Source organism: Manacus candei, unplaced genomic scaffold (assembly GCF_025592945.1).
Source record: "Manacus candei isolate 608988 ecotype Guabito, Panama unplaced genomic scaffold, ASM2559294v1 h1tg000094l, whole genome shotgun sequence".
Classification (NCBI taxonomy): Eukaryota; Metazoa; Chordata; class Aves; order Passeriformes; family Pipridae; genus Manacus; species Manacus candei.
In genome coordinates this window covers 3,312,635-3,328,869 of record NW_026138142.1, presented here as the reverse complement: position 1 = coordinate 3,328,869, position 16,235 = coordinate 3,312,635, and the positions used below count along the sequence as shown (strand labels likewise).

Genomic DNA, 16,235 nt, shown 5'->3' with positions numbered 1-16,235 from the left:
TACTTACTTATATCTGCTATCTGATTTATATGTTTTATAAATTAATTACCACGTCACAGTTCACCTCTGGCCATGGCCCAAGTCAGCTCATGTGTTGTGACCCTTTCCTTCAAAAATGGACAAAGAACATTGCTCAATAAACAGTTACCACTAGAAACTCATATAAAATGGCTTGGATGTACTTTCCTTCTGTCTTTACTGTTCAGTGGAGTTGTTACATGAAAACTGGTGATAAAGACTTCAGAGGAAGGGAAGGAGTGGGGAAGACAACTGCTGGTTTCAGAGGAATTCAGTGTTTGTTCTGTGTTGCTTCTGGCATATTCTTGAACCTGAAGTTGATGTGACAAGCTGACTCCCTTCTAATCAGGAATTTTGATTTCTTTAAATGGTGACCTGTTCAAAAGGAAGGAAAGCAGGGGAGAGTATTCTATAAAGTAATTGAAAACACAGTTGTGAAATTTTGTTCAGAGTAATTGCATTGTGTGATTTAATTTTTATTATTATTATTATTTGGCTGTACTAGAAAAAATGAAATCAGTGCTTCAGATTAATCAGTACTTCATGATGTGACTTGATGATGCTTGACATGTCAAGTGTCATGTCACTTCTTCATAGGATTGGAAGAAACCCCAAATTAAGCATGGTTTTGAATAAACAATTTTTTTCAGCACTGACTTCTGTTCTGCTAGGGGGAAAAAAAAGCCCAAAAACTTCTTTAAAGTATTGAGTTCACTTTTAAACCTTCTCCTCACAGAGCAGCTGCTTGTCCAAGTGTGACTCTAATACTGGTAATGAATGGTCCATTCTGTCACTAAAGTTTCAATACAACATTTTTTTCAACAATAACTTGTATTTACTGAAACTGTGGTATATTTGTTTTTCTTGAAATGCAGCAGCTATTTAGCACAGCACGAAGATGTATTGTGGAGATGTAATGTCTGTGACAGTGGGTATATCAGCCTGCCTGCAGCTTGGATGCTGAGCCAGATGTGTCACTGGGAGCACACAATGTTCAGCCTCATGAAACCCTTGGTAATTTTTTCCTGCCTCCTCAGCAGCAGGCAGCTCCCCAACACCTTCCAGCCACATTTTTTTGTTTAGAGGCCAGAGTGTTAGAAGAGGGGGATTGTTTTTTGTTTTCTTCTGAATAAATTCAAGTCTTAATTCCTATTCTTCTGTTGGCAACTTGACTCAATTTGTGCGTTTTCTGGGCGTGCTTCTGGATGTTTTTTTCCTTCTGGGTTAAGTCTGTTATCTGAGTTTTGAGGTGTTTGCAGATAACAGATTTCATTCACTCAGGCTTCAAGGAGTGGGATCCAGATAGAGAGAGGTGAAAACAGCTAGATGCAAAATAGCTTTTTGTTCCCTCTGCTCTCAGCCCTGGTGGGTGAGGCAGCTCTGACAAGTCTATCGGCACTTTGCCATTTCACTCACAACCCACTTCCACTGGAGTCATCCTTGCTTTTGTTTCACAGTGAGATCCAAATCAGGCAGATGGCTCGTGTTAACGAGATGAAGCATGAATGAGGGAAGGTTTTTTTATACTTGTTGGAGTAGAGGAGAAGGTCTTGATCCACACTCAACAGGGAAGAAGACAAATTAGGAGGAGGTTTATTCTGGGGGCAGCAGCTGCCCCTGCTGCTTTCCCAGTAACTGCATTCCCACCTCACCCATCCGAACAACTACAGAAGTCAGGGCTCCTTCTCCCCACTGCTTTTTGCTGCACCATCATCTGCCAAGGTGATGCTGGAAAGCTGTTTTGATGACCTATGGTCATGTCTCCAACGCTGTTCTCTGCTTCAGGACTCTGTTTTTAACACAGTGCAGGAAAAAGGATCTTCTCTATCCCACATGAATATGGTCCAGCAAGATGAGAAAAACAGCTTGTAGGGAGCACGTTCTTGAGGGCAGAGTAGTATCTCCTTCACTGAGGAGACCTTGAGGAGCAGCACGAGCTCTCTTTGAGGAGGAGACCATCAATGACGCGCTTTCTGAATGGATGTGGAAGCCACTCTCACTCTCCAGTGTGGAAGAAGATAACTGAGATTAATGCAAATCCTAGTACTTTTTCTCCTGCTTAACCTTTGCTGATCTGAGCAAGAAAGTTCCTAATGTTTGGTTCTGTTGGCCAACATTAACGTAGGGTATGGAAGATCTGTTTAGAAAACAAAACCCCCTCTGCATAGCTGTGCTTGGTTCCTCTCTCACTAGTCACTCATTCTGACCTTCTTTGCCTCCAGAAAGTCCTCTAGATTAAGAGACAAAGCTTGATATTGAAAGTCAATGAAAGAGTCCAATAGCAACTTATATTACTGTTTTTAAAGAACCTGTCATGGTCTAGAATACGTTTTGTGTTAAAGAAATGGATATGATGAAGCTGATCAAAATAACAGATTTTTCTCTAAAATGAAACAGCTCCTTATCTTTGAATACAGACCGTTCTCAAAAAAAAAAAGGCAAAATAATGTGGCCTGTCACTTGGTGCTCATTGATCCCACACAAGACCACAGACAGCATTAATGAACGACATGATACTGGAAATGTTGTGTCTCTAAACCAAAATTACACAGCTAAGGGAAAAGATAGGATTTATCATTTCATCTGTATATAGTGTGCTGTGAAAAAAAAACCAACCCTGATTTCAATGGTTGGACAAATCAGTTCCTGGGTTATTTTAGCGATACAATAGGGAAATTTTGGCATTCTAGGAACAGCTTTGTCCTGTTCCCAACATGAGGAGCTTGTGGAAAGCCTTCAACAAATGCAGTCATCTGTCATGTATTTCAAACGATACCGGTATGACCTATTCCCCTTCCTGTTCCAAAGCATTAGGAAATGATGCAGGACACTTTTAAGAAGTTTCCCATAGCAGGCTTGTTTTTAAAAAACATTTGCCTGTTGGTGAGCACTCACAATTTCCCAGCAGACTCGTGCAATTACCTTTCTGCTTGTTTTTTGCTGTTCTCATCTTTACCTTTTTGATGTTTGCAGAGGTTCTTTTAGAGTTCCTCTTAGGAAATTTACTTGCTTTTTTTTTATTATTATTATTATTTACTTAAGAAATTCTGTGAGAAAAATAAAGCAAACAGTAATGCAAGTCCTGTAGCAGCTTCAGTTCTGGATTCCCATGGAAGTCAGTTCTGCTAACAGAACATCAACGTACTGAATTATAATCTTTTTCTTTTCTTATTGCTGTTGCCCTGAGGGAAACTTGGATTCTTGCCAGTTTATGTGTGTGTGTTTTTCTAGAAATCCTTGGTACTTTTTACTAGTGCAAAGGTTTTGATAGTTCGTGGAAGTTGCTGCTCTCTAGTTGCTTCTTCAGCTTCTCAGGATTTTGGTCGAACTTCAGTAAAAATTTCTGATGTTTTAGCACTAAAAAAAGAGGACTTTAATATTGAATTACTTCTGTTTGTCAGAGATGTGTCAACACTGTAGTAAGACATCAAAACAAGTAAGCACAAGACTTCTTCAGCTGGAAGAGACCGTGCTAATGTTGAAAACAACTCTTTCAGTAATTGCTCTGCTGGAAGTCAGAGCTTCTGTTTTTGTCCAAGTATTCAAGAATTAAATCACTTACCTAAGTAATATCTACGCTAGAAGGATCAGCTTCCTTTTTTTTTTTGTGCTGTGGCTACCAAAAAGCAAATACTTGTCCCCATTTTCCACAATCCCTTACATATTTGTGTCAGTGACCCTGTGACCAGCCTTTCTCCATTTTGGGGCTGTCCTTGTCTCTGTATATCAGGACCCAGGAAGGGAAGAAGAAGTCAATCTGGCCAAGATTTTCTTGCCTTCTCCCAAGTACATAACAAAAAGTGAGACCATGGGAAGAGCTCTGATACTGTTGCCTCTTTCTGGGTGAAGACAGTGAGGTTTATTGGGTTAGTTTTTATATTGCCTGGGCAAAAATGCTGTTTTTTCGGAGTCAGTTGTCTCAAGTGAAGTTCAGTTCAAGGAGTGGGTTTCTGCCCTGCTACCAAGGTCTGGCTCAGCCTCTTGCTGCTGCAGTGAAAACTGACAAATATACCCATTAGTAGATCTTAAAGCTGAAAAAGTTACAGTAAATACAGGTACTTTCTAATTGCCATCTCTTATTAATCATAGCATGGGTTTTACCAGTCCAGTCTCCTAAAAATCATAAATACCAGTGTACTAACAGATCATTCCAGCAACTAAAATGCAAGACCTTGTTTTTATTTTTTTTACCCTGGTTTCTTGAATACTTTGAACTTTTGGTTTAAAATGTTTGAGTGCTACATTTACTGCTCCAGACCTTTGTTCTACCCTTTAAAAGCCATTACCCTTACAGTGATTTTTTTTTTTTTTCTTTTTCCCCAGGGTGACCAGATGCAGGTCATGCCTATACCAAGTGTATGTATTTTTATCCCTTTTTCTTTTAATAATTTTCATAACTTTTGCTTTGTTTCATCTTATGTTGCAGTCTAACAGGTCTGTTTTGTGTTGCATGTTAACAAAAGGATTTTATGTTCTGTCTGTGATGTTGTATACTCAGAGATGAATTGAACTGCACGTGTTCCACAGGGACTAAAAGAAGAGTTTGGGTTTTATGTGGATTTCATCTGAATTTTTACTATTTTGGAAATGCTTGAAGTGCTCTAAAAGTTGAAGTTACTTATTTTAATAGAGGCAAAAGGTGACTCATCACCACTATGTGAGACACAGTTACAAAAACCTTTTCCTCTCATTTTTCCCAGTATTCCAGTTGAAAGGAAGAGTTAGAAACTGTGAAACTTATTTGAAACAAGTCACTTCAGGAAAACTGACTAAAGCTGCATTACTGCCCTTGTTTGAGATGATGCTCTTGCTATCAGCCGCTGTTTTATGGGCCTTAGTATTTCTGTTTATCTTGCCTGGATTAAACTTGGAATGCTGTTTGGCATCTGAATTATTTCTCAAGGCTAAATAAAAGGAAGGGAAAAAAAGAAGTTCTTCGAACTGAAGCTTTTAATTTAATTAGTTTTAACCTTTTTTGGTCAAAAAGCTGCTCTTTTTTGCCTTTTTTTTTTAATGAGGATGAAGGCTTAGGCTTTGTAAATCTGAAAATAACTTTTTTGGTTTTAGCTCCTTTGCTGTTTATAATACTTTATTATGCAGAGTTTTCCAGAAAATAGCAGTGCTGATGTGCGGAGTTACTGACCCAGCCCTCTTGTTTGAGATATTTGGTAGCCTTTAAAGACCTGGATACTCCCCACGATACCATTTTTTTTTCTTCTTTCCCTTCCTTCTCACGTAGCCCAACATTACAAACCTCCCTGTAAGAACCCTGTCCGTGCTGCAGAGCAGAAGTGTCAGGAGCTCACTGTGACTGTGCACATCTTCCCTCTCTCACTAGTTTTTCTTGGATTTAGGAACTGTTGGGAATTACTTTTTGTTGCTTACCTGATATTTGTAATATGGCTCAGGCATAGATTTGTGTGTCTGAATACACACACATGTACAGGCATGGAATTTATCTGTATGCAAGTCTAGAAATAGAAAAGTTTGGATGGATGAAAATACAGATTCCTGAATTACTTTTCTTTTTACATACCTGCCAAATTCAGTTAGGTGACTGTTGTTGCTCTGCTGGTAGTTATTTGAACACGAAACATGTTCTGACTGTGCTCTGACCTGGAATAAAATCTTTGCTAAGAGTGAGCGTAGGTATTAACAGAAAAAGAATTCAAAGAGAACAGAATTTTGAAATTATAAATGAGTACAGCTCCTCTGACAGGTACAGCAGTGAAATGAGATGCTTTGTTAGGACATTGTCTTTGCAGTGTTAAAGCAGTGCTCTGTTAGATTTGGGTACTGGTAGGGAAATGAATGATTCAAGAAGGGATTTCTTTTTTTTCCTCCTTTTTTTTTTTTCTTTTTTTAAGCTCAACTGTAATTTTGCTGACCTATATTCCCAGCACTTTAATAAGGTAGTAAAATTAACTTATCTCTGCAGTCATGACTTAGAGTTCTCGGCGAGCAGGTGACTTTAAAACACACTAATTCCCCTTCCCTGGTGCCATCTGATGCTCCTTCCAGCAGGACATTGGGAGTGTTGTCAAGCAACCATCGCCCGCGGGCAGTTGTGTGACATTTACTCTCCAGTATCACAGTGCTCCTGGCTGTCAGACAGGGCCCAGCCAGCATTAGTATGTCATCATCTAAATAAAGGCACAAGTGAGCTGCATGTGGAGAAAGTGGTAGAAAAGGAAATGCAGCGTTATATTAGGAAAAAAAACACCTAAAATTAGTGTTTCTCTGCCGGTCTTCCAAAGGCTGTTTGTCCTGAGGGTCCCTCTGAGACAAATCTGAACTGTGTGTTTGAGACCCATTAGGGCAGAAGTTCTTGATGCTCTGCTACGTAGAGGTGAGAACTGGGCTGTTTGAACTGTATGGCTCATACAAACCAGGAGGAAAATCTTCTAAACACAGAGTGAGCTTGGTCACAATTAAGTGGACATTTACTTTTTACGAGGCTCGTTGCAAATGTCATCACTTCAAGTGCTTAGAGAAACCCCTCAGTGACTCTGAAAAGTGCTCTGTCCACTCCCCCACTCAATAAACTTTCAAGTGGAAACCTCCAGTCAAAATGGGAGGATTTTTGGAGCTTTATAATGCCTGTATAAAACCTGGCTGTCTGCTGAGATCACCTGTTTGAAAGCTTCCATTGCTTTATGTGCGTTGTGTGTTGCTTTTCGATGCATTTATATGTGCAATGCAGTGAAAGAGATCTTCTGCTAAGCAGATTTGTCCTGTATTAATTGCAATTAATTTAAAGTTAATTGAGTTAATATGGATTTTTTGCTTGGTTATTGATAGAGGTAATTGCTGAGGAAGAAACGTTCCAGCTTTAGATTAGATTCTTCAGAAAATAGAACCAGCATTACTTTGGGGGTTTTTAAAATATGAACTTCATCCTGTTTGTATCTCATATAATCATACCATGGTTTGGGTTGGAAGGGACTTTAAAGGTGATCTAGTTCCAACCCCTAAATCAAAGTAGACCCATAGCAGCTTCGTTGTTTTTAATTCTTTTGAACACAGAGGTAGATGGAAATACAAAGCCACACTTGTGCAACATCCTGAATAGTTGTTCAGTATAAAATACCACTGGTAAGGAGTGGTACCAGAATTATCCCTCAGAATCCCTGTGGAAGTTAAATCTTATCACTGGGATTTTCACTTGTCCTCACGTACATTTAGACAACTCCTTGTTATAACTTACAGAAGAAATTTTGGGAACTGCCTGTTCCATAACAGGAGCTGGCATCTCCTGGCAGCTGTGTTCTAAGTAGAAATCATTTATCTCCTGTAAGAGTATTTCTCTGTGTAATTGCTGGGAGAAGCTGTTAGCTCTGTGGAGGGCAACCCAGAGTGTGAGTTGAAGGGAACACGAACAGTGAATTAGTGTGCTGCACTTAGGCTCGACAACATTGCCAGTGTAGGAAACAAAAAAGGGCTTATTAATTCTGATACTTGTCTCTGTGGGAAATATGGGCCTACAGGGAAGAAAGCTGATGATTGTTTTATACAGTAAATTTCTGAAAGATTTGTGTTGACCAGCTGTTTATGCTTCAACCAAAAGTCCTGTTCTCTTGCCACCACCACCCCCTTTTTTTTTTTTTTTTTCTTAGGGAATATACTATTTCCACGGGACTGAAGCAGTGCAGCAGTCGTTTCACTACAAGGTCTGTTGAGCTGATCAGCCATGAGACCTGGCTGGAATGCATAAATCCCAAACAGTGACTAGTTTAACTTGTATACAATTTATGTCTTGTTGGAATTGAAGACCAAGCTAGGACTTAACAGTACTGAGAGACCACGTGTTATTTTTCTGCTGAGTTCTGTGGAAGTCTGCAGCCTTTCAGAGAGTATTGCATAGTAAATATGAGTTGCTGTTAGCCACTATTAAATATTCTTAATCATCTTAGATGTCTTTAAAGCTACTATGTGGGGGAAAAAAAAAAGGAAATTGTAAAAGATCCATAACTATTAACTATGGTGGAAATCTGGTAATTAGAACTCTTCTTGGATATGTCTCTGTTAATGAAGAAATTAAAATACAGTGTTGAGTAATGCTTGTTTCTGCCTCAAAGCTTTGCTACTCTTGGCATGTGGAAATTGCTTTAGATCAGAAAGCTTGAACAGCAAAACAAATGGACTGATACTTTACAAACAAATCCTTTAAGTTCCTAAAGCCTCAAAAATGTCATCCATGCTCCAGAGTCCTACACCAGCTATTTAACAACCTCACAACTTGTAGTGACTTCAACTCCAGAATAGTTTCCTTATCCCTGTTAGATTATCAGGGGTGCAAATGTGTTTTCACAATTGAGGGCAACTGGAGACACAGGTTGTGAAATGGAAACACATTTCTTTTGAACTTCAAAGGTGTGAACTTAGGGAAGCTGGATCAGATCGAACCCAAGATGCCAAAGCTTGTAGGAGGGTTGGTGTTTCCCCAGGAAAAACCTTGAGGGTTAGTCTTGTTAGGTAAAGTTAGGTCAATAACTGCACATTATTTCTTAAAGCAATACTGAAAAGGGAGAGAAACTCTTATCACTGCTTTTGAGGAAGCAGAGGGTGCAGGTGATTGAAGAAGATGGGCGTGGATTGTCTCAGATGCAGTCAAGGAATTCAGGTTATCAAGAGTTGAAGGTTCTCACGTTTTGTAGTCAGTCCCTGATAGATGTCCATCCTTTTCTTGATGACAGGCATAACAGCTTCCAGATAAAAAACTAAAGATATCTTTGATAAGACAGGGCTCCTATTTTTCATAGCATAATTTTGTATGGAAGAATATCTATTCCCATATATTTTTCATAGCTATAGGTATTTTCAGTTTGATAAAGAATTCATATAGCAGAAGGAATTTCTGGCTTTGAACTGCTGGTGCAGAATAATGTAGTCAAAAATTTGAACTAGATACAGTTCTAAGAGTACAAAAATGAACTGAACTATTATTTAAAAAGAAAAAAAATATACTTAAGGTTTCTTGGGATGTTCCTCCTTTTTTGCATCTTCAAAGACAAGAAATCAGTATCAGAACACAGGTTCTGAAGATTATTGTCTTTAAATGGGTTGGATTTTTCTTTCAGTAACCTTTTGGTCTGTTCAGGTTGCAAATTTGGATCCTCCTTGCTGTGAAAAATTGAGGTGGGGTGCTAAATACCTTTTAGGCTTTGAAATCAAGAAGTGAGAAAGTAAAATTCTTTAGGTCTGACCCTAGTTGCCAACAAGCAGAGCTAGAGCTGAAGCAGTTGTGGGACTGTCTATATAACCTAGAAAGGGTGTCCTATAAATTTGAGCCTGGTTGGGTGACAGTGATGGATTGGGTCCATTACAGGCATTAGGCAGAAGCTGTTTTTTCTTGAAGGTTGTTGTTAGATTTGTGCTGAGAGAAAATGTGTTGAGACAAGTGGCTTTGTACACAAGACAGCTTCCAGTTTGGTAGCTGAAGGAACTGTTGTCGTCGTTAATTGTAAGGAACTAAATCAAGTGCAGCGAGCACTCCTAAAAATGCCCCAAGAACTTCTGTTTTAGCTAAAGACACTTTATTTAAGTCCAGAATCTCATTTGTTAGGTGCTTCCTCTAAACAAGAACTTATTAGGCATCACTGGCCAGTATCTGTCAGCTTAAGGTCTGAATTTAGTCAGTGGTTGATGATCTGTCCTGGCAGCCAGAGGGTGTGTGGAGGTGTCTGACTCAACCTGTGTGTCACCTGCACAGGGGTGGCCTCAGATCCCTACCAGCACCTCTCCAAAGGGCTGTTGAAAGGAACAAAACCACGATAGATGCATCTTTACACTGCATGAACAGATAAAAAGGTAGCAAAAGAATGAAGTTAGAGTTCTGTACCCAATTTTAAATTAATTTAATTTCCTCTCAGTCTTGAGCTTCTCCCTGTTGACACTTTTCCATAAAGCTAATCCTTTTCCTTCATCAAAAAAAAAACTCTTTTTGAGAGGCAGCAGTGTTTCAGCTCCAAATGGAAGCTTTCTCTCCCACTTATGTTATTTCAGGAAGTATCCAGTACTAAAATCTAAAGTTACCATTATTTTATTGCTAACTGGGGTGTTAAAGTGGGAAATGAGCAATCCAAAGAATATGAGATTGTCTGCATTGCTTTCAGAAAAATTGTCAATTCAAGGAATTGGTACCATTTTTCAGAAAGGGCAGCATGCTGTACAAGAGCCTAGTTTAGGTTCTTTACTGCAGTTTTAATGCCTTGACTGGGAGCATAATCCACATGAAATTTGGTCAGTGCCCTCACAAGTGGTGCAAATGAAAGTGAAGACATGTCCCAGAAGATAAAAATTAATAATGCTGTCTTCCTTCAGGATGGATTCCTCCACTTCAGCACCTTTCCTGGCAAACAGAAATAACGATTTGTGTAAATGTCCCTCAGCCTGATATGGCTGGAAATGGCATTGTTGGGAATAGGATAACAACAGCAACCAAAACCAGGCATAAGGAGAAGGGGTCACTACAAAAAGATGTTTTTGTATCAAATGTCTTATTTCTCCCTGGGTTTTCTTAGCTAGTGATGATGTTTTACCACTTTCATTTCCAGTGCTTTGGAGGTCATTCCAAACAAACCTCTCATTTAAAAAATAATATTAAAAAAGTCTGTATGGGTATTGCAATTGCATGAGCCATTAATTTCCATATGTGTACTTGAGATGATCCCAGAAAAGCATTGAATTTCAAGTCATGTATTCCAGCTCCCAGTAATTGCTAGAATAGTAATGTTGACAGAAGAGTGCCCCTTGGATAGAGGTTTTACTTTTTTTTGTTGTCTTCCTCTTGTCTTTGTGTTTTTAGCCACCAGCTAAATACCTCCTGCCAGAACTGACAGCATCAGACTATGGGAAGAAGTGTGTGGTCATTGATTTAGATGAAACTTTAGTGCACAGTTCATTTAAGGTAAGTAAATTCAAAAGTGATCTCTTGCAGCTTTAATCTGTCAGTGAATGCTGCAGGAACTGTTAAGCCTCTTAACACTTGAACTCGTCTTACAGGCTCTCCCAGGATGCCTGGGAGTTCTCATTGCTGCTTCTGTGGTTATTCATCCTAATTTAGCTGTAAGGGGAGGGACACACATATTGGTTTTTTATGTTTCAACTCTGAGACAGTCACATTGGCTGCAACAAGGCCTGGAATAGGTATTGTCTTCATGGCTTTAAGTATTTCAGCAAGAACCTGTATTTTAACAGATAAAAAATGTGTTGCTATGGAAATATGGGTTTGATATTTAGTTTTCAGAGCAAGAAAGCAAGTACCTTTTAGTTGTTGCTATTGAGTCAGTCACTTTTGAGAAGCAACTTTTATAACCCCTCAGATTTCAGCATGTGGTGGAAGTAGAGGTATTTTTTGATTGTTTAAGTAGTGCTGAAATTGGGAGGCTTCAGAAATAATCCGTTGGCTCAGAGTATTGACAGCATTTCTGATTAGCAAATCTAATACATGATAAAGCATCTGCTGGTTTTGTACATTGATTGGAGAATTTATGAGAATTAATAGTTACCTTACTACTGGCAAACTAAAATTACTACCTTTATATTCTTCTAGTTGTTGCACTCCATTTTTCACTGCTGGCTTAAACACCACTTTTTAATCCTTCACTAGTTAGTTGCCAGCATTTAAAATGCAAACTGTAATTCATGCTGTGGTTAGAATTTGGCAACAGGCTGTCTTTGTTGGCTTAAAGAAAACCTTATATGGAGATATTAGAACAAATGCTCCTCTGCCTCAAACTGAAATTAAGATTTTTCTCTGTCTTTATGGTGCCTGATGGTATATAACAGTTTATGGTGGTGCACAGGAACCCCTCAACCTCAGTGCCAGATTTGTCTTCTATACCCAGACTGAGTTTGCACTGGGGAGTTTTTCAGGGAGATGAGAAACACAGCTGGAGTGGGAAGGGAGGAACCATGCCATCCCATTTTACCAAAAATCAAAAGTAGGGAGGGAAAGCTGAATTTAAAAATCTAAATTTATATAATAATAAATAATAATGAAGTTTTAGGCTTAGTGCTATCTGAAAGGTAGAAATACAGGTTTGCTTTCTGAATGCTGTGGGTAACATTCAAATTATATTTAATGGGCATTTAAATGATATTAAATAGATATTTAAAAAATTAAACTGTTATTCTACTTAATGATGAGCACTGAATAATTTTCTGTGTTAGGAAAAGAAAACTGTTCCATTTTTGTGTGAGGTCAGTAGTGTTAGGCAGATGTTGGAGTTTCTGCAGTAGTAGTCTTATGGTTACAAAGGTAACCATATCTTAATATTTATATCTTAATATAAAGCCCTGTGAGGGGGGTGTGTAAGAGAAAACCAAGTGTTGGAGGAAGTGGCTTTAATTGTTCAGTGGCTGGCACTGTCCAGTGGTGCTGTTTGGGTTTTGTTTCAGAAAGGGAAATACTTCAACTGAATCAAGACCATTAATTATCATCAAAAATAATATGTTCCAACAGAGCAGGGGTTTGAACCCCTCTGTGCACCCTGCTCTGCCTGGATAATCAAGTTACTTCTGCAATTTCTTTTAGTTTGTGGGGTTTTGGGGGTATTTTTGGTGGATTTTTTTTCATTAAAACACGTCTGCTCTAACCAAGCAGGTCTCCACTTAAAAGCTGGAAAAGCATACATAAATTTGTGATTTTTTAGTACAAAAAAGGGTTTATTTAAAACACCTGATACTTCAGAATTCGTAATTCTGTTATGAAATGGGCTTCATATTTCAAATGCAGATTACATGTTTTTTTAACACAACCAGAGAGGCAGAATATTTAAAGTGCTCTTTTATGAAAGCAGCAACATCTGAAGGAGGGTAATTCTCATCTATTTTATGCCCCTGCATATTTGTGAAGCTTTAAGGAGGTACTAGTCTTTCATGTTAGGTGCATATTAAAGGAATAAAGTTTGGGGTTCCTTGGCAAGAGTAAAAAAGGAATAGATAGACATGATAGTTATCATTCCCATCATAGAAACAATAATAGAAGCAAAAGTAATAAATTTTTAAATCAAGGAGATGTAAACACGGTTTTGTGTAAAATGTATTAAACCACATGCAAGTCTGGAATGCAGTCGTATTCAAAACTGGCTGTGAAACACTCTCAGAACATTTAAAATGCTGACTTTTTATTAAAAGAGAAGCAGTTCTAACTGAAGATTTTCAGTGGAAATACGTTGTCTCCTTCCAGGCTGCCTCTGTGGTTCCCGCTGGAGGCACATACGTGCTTCGTGTGCACAACCCCAGAAACCTTCATCCAGCAAATTGTTGGAGACTTTCCTCCTCTCTCCCCACCACGACAAAGCACAGAACCCCAGTCCATGCTCCCTTTCCTTATCACTTGTGCCAACAAGAAAACAACACAGTACCTGAAATTTAAGTGGAGGAAGCAAATATGTAGTTAAGAGTAGTTTGGTCAGTGTTGCAAAGTCTAAGGGTGAGCTTTTATTTGTTAGGAAAAAAATGGAAGTTGTTTGAACAGAATGTGCTTTTCTCTGACATCTGGTTGGTGTAGCTACTGTTAGGATTAAATTTTGTAAAAGCTGTAGTTTTATCAGTGGATTTCAAAACCTCAGTAGCTTGCAGTGACCTCTTCTTTTTCTGCTGCTGCAGAGTATTTCTCTTGCTTAAGGGAGTCATGCATATATAAATTCTTCAAGTGTGTGCAAGCCTCTTCAAAGTCTGCAGGGAGCTGGCACCCACTGGAAAACTGGTGGCTGAGGCTTATTGACAGTTTATTTGGGTTTCTTTTTAAGGTGAAGCTTCAGAACATTTTTGTGTACTTTTTCTGTGGCTGTTGGACAGGCTGCAGAGTACCTTCTCTATCTGAGGGGCTCCATTTAGGGAACAGATGGAAGCCTCCCCTCTGTCTTTTCCTGAAGCAGAAAGGGGAAATTGCTCAGTGTCAGCTAAAAAAAAAATAAAATTGGATTGAACTGTGTGTATTTGAGGAAATCTTCAGGTTATACTCACACAGGGGTCATCGGCAGGGTAGAGTTTTCCAGCATCATCTGCTCCAGAGTCTGGTTGCCAGTACTGGTTGGTCAGGACAAGTAGATTCCATGCAGCCTCTCCTTTGCCCTCTGACCCAGCACTTCCAGGTGTCAGATCAAACCATCTTCCTCTTTACTTTACTCCTGAGAGAGGGTGTTGCCCTCCATAGAAATTCCTGCGGTCGTTTTGCTCTCCTCGTAGGAAGGTTTGTTCATAGTGCAGTGAGAATCTTGTTTCTCCAGGGAATGGGATCAAAGTGATGCTGTCAGGTTCATCCTGCAGGATTCTCTTTTCCCACCATTTTTCACAGAGCAGCTGTTGAGGCTCACCAGTTTGTGATCTGCTCTTTACCTTGGCTGCTTCTCTGCTTTCTTGGCACCCCCTTGCCCCCCTGAGTGGGTCTGAAGTCTGTTTCTAGTCTCACAGATTCTTCAGGGGCGTCTTCTTGGTGGTTCCTGAGATCAGTCTGATCCAGAAAACCAGGTGGGAAGGTCTGTACAAGTGTAGTAGAGCTGAGTGAAGACGTTTTCCAGCCTTAGCTTAGTAACACCAGTTACCAGACTGCTCCCAGCCCTCGTTCTAGGCTCTTATCCATGGAGCATATTGTCTGTTAATCAGTCATGTTAAAATTGTATTTGGCAGCTCTGTCTCAGCCATTTCCAAGCTGCAGATGATGGAATGAGTTACAAGCTTCAGCCAGGCATGTTTACATGGCTACTTTTTTATCATGGACATAAAGCATGAGCTGTACCCAAGGCTTCTGCCAAGCTGGGTGTCCATTTGAACTAGTAAACATTGTTAACAGCGTGTTCCCAACTACCACTGCTGTCTAGCCAAGATTAGATTATGTACTCTTAAACTGCCTACAAGGCCACTTTCCTACTTTCCAAAGCAGTTTTACTTGACCAGCAGTTTTTCTCAGTAAGTCTTAAGAAATAAGTTGTGATCGACAGGCTAGAAAAGTGGATTCAAGGACTTGGGCAGAGTGTGTCTGCTCTTCCCTTTGGAATTAAAATGCAATTTTACATGATTAAATTGATTGCTATTGGTTCTTGAAGTGTGGCATCTTGAGAATCAATTAGCTATACAACTTGAGTCTCGTTATATTCAGATATAACCATTAGGTATTACTGTTACCACTGTCTTTACTTTTAATTAATTACTACTTGATGACCCAGAATAGAATATGTGAAGCACATAGCTGATTTTCTTGATTATCAAGTATCCACACAGACTTGGTGGAAGAGTTTAGCCAAATAGATGTTTTCCTGGTAAACAGACTCAGTGGTAGAGGGGGTTATTCAGGCAGTGAAGTGTATTATGTTGCATGAAGCTCCAAAATATGAGAGAAGAGGGAATTGCAGCATCCAGGAATACAACTGTGAGGCTTCTGACTTGTGTGTGTGAAGAGCACACACAGAGTGAATTTGTACAGTCAGTAATGCTTATTAACTTGTTCCTGAGAAGTAGGTGCTCCTCCCTTTTACAGCTCTGAAATTCTCCCTCTTAATGATCCCGTTTTTAATGTTGGTCGTTTCCTTGTCATTCTTTCCAGCCAATTAGCAATGCTGATTTCATCGTTCCCGTCGAAATCGATGGAACCATACATCAGGTAAGTGCTGTTGTTCCTTCAACATGGTGTCCTGAGTGTCCCAGAGTGTTCTCTTCCTGCATTTGCTGCTTTGCATTCAGTAACTTTTAGAAAACACGAAAACTGTGTATTCTGGAATGTACCTTCCAGAAAGGCATCCCTGTTTGATCAGGTAGAAACTCTGTCTCAGGGCTTCAGTACTTGATTCCTTGTCAATTTTAAAACATTTTCAAACAGCAAATGGTCTAAGAATGGGATTTCAAACATGACTAGAACTCAGAAAAAGCTACTTGAATACTGCATTTCTCATTCCTTCCAAGGCAAACAGGACATAAGTTGACTTTAATGTCTTTTGGTAGCTCATAAGGACCAAACTTTACAAAGGTAGTAAGGAAGAACAGACATTCCTCAGGTTTTTGTGGCAGTCTGTGTTTAATTCCTGTCCCCTTTTATTCCTGTAAGTAATCAAAGTTCCTCTGATAGGAGGGTTTTTTTATATACTTCAGCATATTTTAAAAGGTCTGGACAAAATTGCGAGGAGACTAATTTTTATGTCTTACTCTTTAAGAACTTCACTTATGGCTCTGAGAAATGGTTTTCAGTAAATGCAAAACACCCATAATTTGAAAAT

At 39.2% G+C, this 16,235-nt stretch overlaps 1 protein-coding gene across 4 annotated transcripts in view; it reads left to right on the top strand.

Moving 5' to 3' along the window:
- The window catches only part of CTDSPL (CTD small phosphatase like), a 77,647-nt gene that overhangs the window by 49,213 nt on the left and 12,199 nt on the right, over positions 1-16,235 (top strand). For 2 of the 4 annotated variants that reach the window (XM_051768413.1, XM_051768414.1), the window contains exons 3-6: positions 4,342-4,374; positions 7,635-7,688; positions 10,826-10,927; positions 15,569-15,625. In XM_051768413.1, the coding sequence (XP_051624373.1) occupies positions 4,342-4,374; positions 7,635-7,688; positions 10,826-10,927; positions 15,569-15,625 (246 nt within the window). The remainder of the gene's footprint in view (positions 1-4,341; positions 4,375-7,634; positions 7,689-10,825; positions 10,928-15,568; positions 15,626-16,235) is intronic. The other 2 variants (XM_051768415.1, XM_051768416.1) reach the window with 2 other exon arrangements.